Source organism: Nicotiana attenuata, chromosome 1 (genome assembly GCF_001879085.1).
Source record: "Nicotiana attenuata strain UT chromosome 1, NIATTr2, whole genome shotgun sequence".
Classification (NCBI taxonomy): Eukaryota; Viridiplantae; Streptophyta; class Magnoliopsida; order Solanales; family Solanaceae; genus Nicotiana; species Nicotiana attenuata.
Genome location: NC_031989.1, coordinates 45,735,761 through 45,740,174, shown reverse-complemented (window position 1 = coordinate 45,740,174; position 4,414 = coordinate 45,735,761). Strand labels below are relative to the sequence as shown.

Genomic DNA, 4,414 nt, shown 5'->3' with positions numbered 1-4,414 from the left:
GGACTTCCTACTCAATGCATCGGCCACCACATTGGCTTTCCCCGGGTGGTACAAGATAGTAACATCATAATCTTTCAGCAACTTCAACCACCTCCTCTGCCTCAAATTCAACTCCTTTTGCTTGAACAAGTACTGAAGACTCTTGTGATCAGTGTACACCTCACACGTCACACCATATAGATAATGCCTCCAAATCTTCAAAGCGTGAACAATGGCTGCCAACTCTAGGTCATGAACCGGATAATTCTTCTCGTGGATCTTCAACTGCCTCGAAGCATAGGCTATGACTCTGCCATTCTGCATCAATACTGCACCAAGTCCAATACGGGAAGCATCACAATAGACGGAATAAGGCCCTGAACCTGTGGGCAAAACCAACACCGGTGCCGTAGTCAGAGCTGCCTTGAGCTTCTGAAAGCTCGCTCACACTCGTCTGACCATCTGAACTGGGCACCCTTCTGGGTCAATCTGGTCATCGGGGCTGCGATAGATGAAAACCCCTCCACGAACCGTCTGCAGTAGCCTGCCAACCCCAAGAAACTTCGAATCTCTGTAGCTGATGCTGGTCGAGGCCAGTTCTTGACTGCCTCTATCTTCTTCGGGTCCACCTGAATACCCTCTGCTGATACAACGTGACCCAGAAATGCTACTGAACTCAGCTAGAACTCACACTTGGAGAACTTGGCATATAACTGACTATCCCTCAGAGTCTGAAGAACCACTCTGAGGTGCTGCTCGTGCTCCTCCTGGCTGCGGGAGTACACCAAAATATCATCAATAAAGACTATCACGAACATGTCCAAATATGGCCTGAACACTCGGTTCATCAACTCCATGAATGCTGCTGGGGCATTGGTCAACCCAAATGACATGACCAAAAACTCATAATGCCCATACCGAGTGCGAAAAGCTGTCTTAGGGACATCAGACGCCCTAATCCTCAACTGATGGTAGCCAGATCTCAAGTCTATCTTTGAAAACACCTTTGCACCCTGAAGCTGGTCGAACAAATCGTCAATCCTCGGCAGTGGATACTTGTTCTTTATCGTCACTTTGTTCAATTGCCGGTAATCAATGCACATCCTCATCGAACCATCCTTTTTCTTCACAAATAACACCGGCGCACCCCAAGGAGAAACACTAGGCCTGATAAAACCCTTCTCTAGTAATTCCTGCAACTGGTCCTTTAACTCCTTCAACTCTGGCGGGGCCATGCGATACGGCAGAATAGAAATGGGTTGCGTGCCCAGAGCCAGATCAATACAGAAATCAATATCTCTGTCGGGCGGCATGCCCGGCAGGTCTGAAGGGAAAACCTCGGGGAACTCTCGAACAATAGGAACGGAGTCAATAGAAGGAACTTCTGCGCTGGAGTCGCGAACATACGCCAGATAAGCTAAACACCCCTTCTCGACCATGCGTCGAGCCTTGACATATGAGATCACACTGCGAGTGGCGTGACCTGGGATCCCTCGCCACTCCAAACGGGGCAAGTCTGGTAAAGCCAAGGTCACGGTCTTGGCGTGACAATCCAAGATGGCATGATACGGGGACAACCAATCCATCCCTAATATGACGTCGAAATCCACCATGCCTAAGAGCAATAAATCAACACGGGTCTCAAGACCCTCAAACACTACCACACAGGAACGATGAACTCGGTCGACCACTGTAGAATCACCCACCGGTGTGGATACATATACAGGAATACCCAAGGCATCACTAGGCATAACCAAGTACGGTGCAAAATAGGATGACACATACGAATACGTAGACCCAGGGTCAAATAGCACTGAAGCATCCCTATCACAGACTAGAATAGTACCTGTAATAACTGCATCTGAAGACTCAGCCTCTGGCCTGGCTGCAAGAGCATAACACCGGGGCTAGGCCCCACCTCCCTGAACCATATCCCTGGGACAATCGGCTGCTGGCTGGCCTCTACCTCTGGCGGTCCGAGCTCCACCTCTATCATCTCTACCTCCACCTCTATGGCCTCTACCCTGAGAATCTCTACCTCCAGACGAGGTACCACTGAATCTACCTGCATGACGGGGCCTCTTATCTGACCCATGACCACCTCCCTGTGCAAGAGCCATCTCAACTCTACGGGCCACATTGGACGCCTCCTAAAACGAAATCTCACTCCCGGCTCCCATAGCCATCTGGAGACGGATCGGCTGGATCAACCCATCAATAAACCTCCGCACCCTCTCTCTCTCGGTGGGGAGTATCACAATAGCATGGCGAGCTAGGTCAATGAACCGGGTCTCATACTGCGTGACTGACATGGAGCCCTGCTGAAGGCGCTCAAACTGCCTGCGAAGAGCATCTCGCTGAGTAACTGGGAGAAACTTCTCCAAAAACAACTCTGCAAACTGGTCCAAAGTCAGAGATGGCGACCCTGCTGGTCTGGCTAAACAATAGTTCCTCCACCAAGTCTTGGCGGATCCTGCTAGACGAAAGGTGGCGAAGTCGACCCCATTGGTCTCCACAATACCCATAGTCCGAAGAACCTCATGGCAGCTATACAAGAAATTCCGGGGGTCCTCTGAAGAAGCACCACTGAATATGGTGGTGAAGAGCTTGGTGAACCTATCCAGTCTCCACAAAGCATCTGCGGACATAGCCGCTCCATCACCGGTCTGAGTCACAATACCCCGGCTGAACTGCCACAGCTGGCTGAACCACTGGAACTTGAGCCTGGGGAGCTACCTGCTCTGGAGTACGTGTAGCAGGAGTCTGAACCCCTCCTCCAGCCTGAGAAGTGGATGGTGCTACTGGAAGCAAACCCGCTCTAGTGACGCTCTCCACAAAGCCTACCAATCTGACCAAAGCGTCCTGAAGAACTGGGGTGGCTATGAACCCCTCTGGGACCTGAGCTGGGCCCACCGGAGCTGCTGGGGCTGGAACCTCCTCATCATAATCAACATGAGGCTCCACCTATGGGACTGCTGCTCGGGGCTGAGCTCTGCCCCTTCCTCGGCCCCTGGCACGGCCTCGGCCTTGCCCTCTGCCCCTCGTAGGAGCTGCTGCTGGGGGCTCGGGCTGCTGTGCGGTAGAAAAGGAAGCACGTGTTCTCGCCATCTGCAAAAGAACAGAGTAGAAAGACAATCAATATTTGAGAAACAGAATCGCACGACAAGAAAGAACAGAAGTGAAGTTTTCCTAACTCTGTAGCCTCTGGGGGATAAATACAGATGTCTCTGTACCGATCCCTCAGACTCTACCGAGTTTGTCCGTGAGTTGTGAGACCTATGTAACCTAGTGCTCTGATACCAACTTGTCACGATCCAGATTTCCCACCGTCGGGAGTCGTGATGGCGCCTACTAATAGGAGCTAGGCAAGCCAATTAATCATTAACTCTTTAGGCAAACCCCGACAATATTAAGGCAATGAGACATTTAATATAAAAGCGGAAGTTCTAAATATAAATAAACGGAAAACAAGTGCGGAAAATTCAATTACAACCTCTACCCAAGACTGGAGTCACTAACTCACGAACGTCTATAGAATACTAAAAACAGAGTCTGAATAAAAAACAATATTGTTTATTCCGGTACAAGGACAACAAACAAAACAAGGATAGAAGAGACTCCGGGCCATGCGGACGTCAACAAGGCTACCTCGGAATCTCTGGACTGAAGTCAACTCCCAACGCTCCTACTGCTGTCCAATAGCTGCTGCTCCGGCACTGTGATCTGTGCAAAAAGATGCACAGAGTGTAGCATCAGCACAACCGACCCCATGTGCTGGTAAGTGCCTAGCCTAACCTCGGTGAAGTAGTGACGAGGCTAGACCAGACTACCAGATAAACCTGTGCAGTTATGAAATATATTGCGGAAAATAAACAGGAAATAAGCAGTTTATACAAGGAGGGGGAATCATGCTGTGGGGAGGCAACAGTTAAAACAAGAAGTCTAAACTTAAGGATAGAACAACCAACAGAAACTTAAATCCGGAGTAAACACACTTAAGCTATAATTTGTTGCGGCGCGCAACCCGATCCGATCACATACAATACTGTTGTGGCGTGCAACCCGGTCCTCAATCATCACTGTTGCGGCGAGCAACCCGAACCATAACTATACAGTGTTGTTGCGGCGTGCAACCCGATCAACAATTATATAGTGTTGTTGCGGCGTGCAACCCGATCCACAATTATATAGTGTTGTTGCGGCGTGCAACCCGATCCTCACATTTTATTGTTGCGGCGTGCAACCCGATCCTCAATATCATTGTACAGTCCGACTCCCCAAACAATAGTCACAATCAAGGGGCACAAAATAAGCAAATATCTGACAAAACATCCCGGCAAGGGGAAGAATTCAACAAAATGCAACCAAACGTCCCGGCAAGGGAATAATCAACAACGCTTTCTCTTTCTTACTTTCCTTATCTTTTAATTCACTT

General features: G+C 49.6%; 1 protein-coding gene across 1 annotated transcript; it reads right to left on the bottom strand.

Annotated features, from left to right (window-relative positions):
• On the bottom strand, positions 660–1,082 carry LOC109240854 (RNA-directed DNA polymerase homolog). The gene has a single exon (XM_019407542.1). The coding sequence runs from the start codon at positions 1,080–1,082 to the stop codon at positions 660–662; it is 423 nt and encodes a 140-aa protein (XP_019263087.1).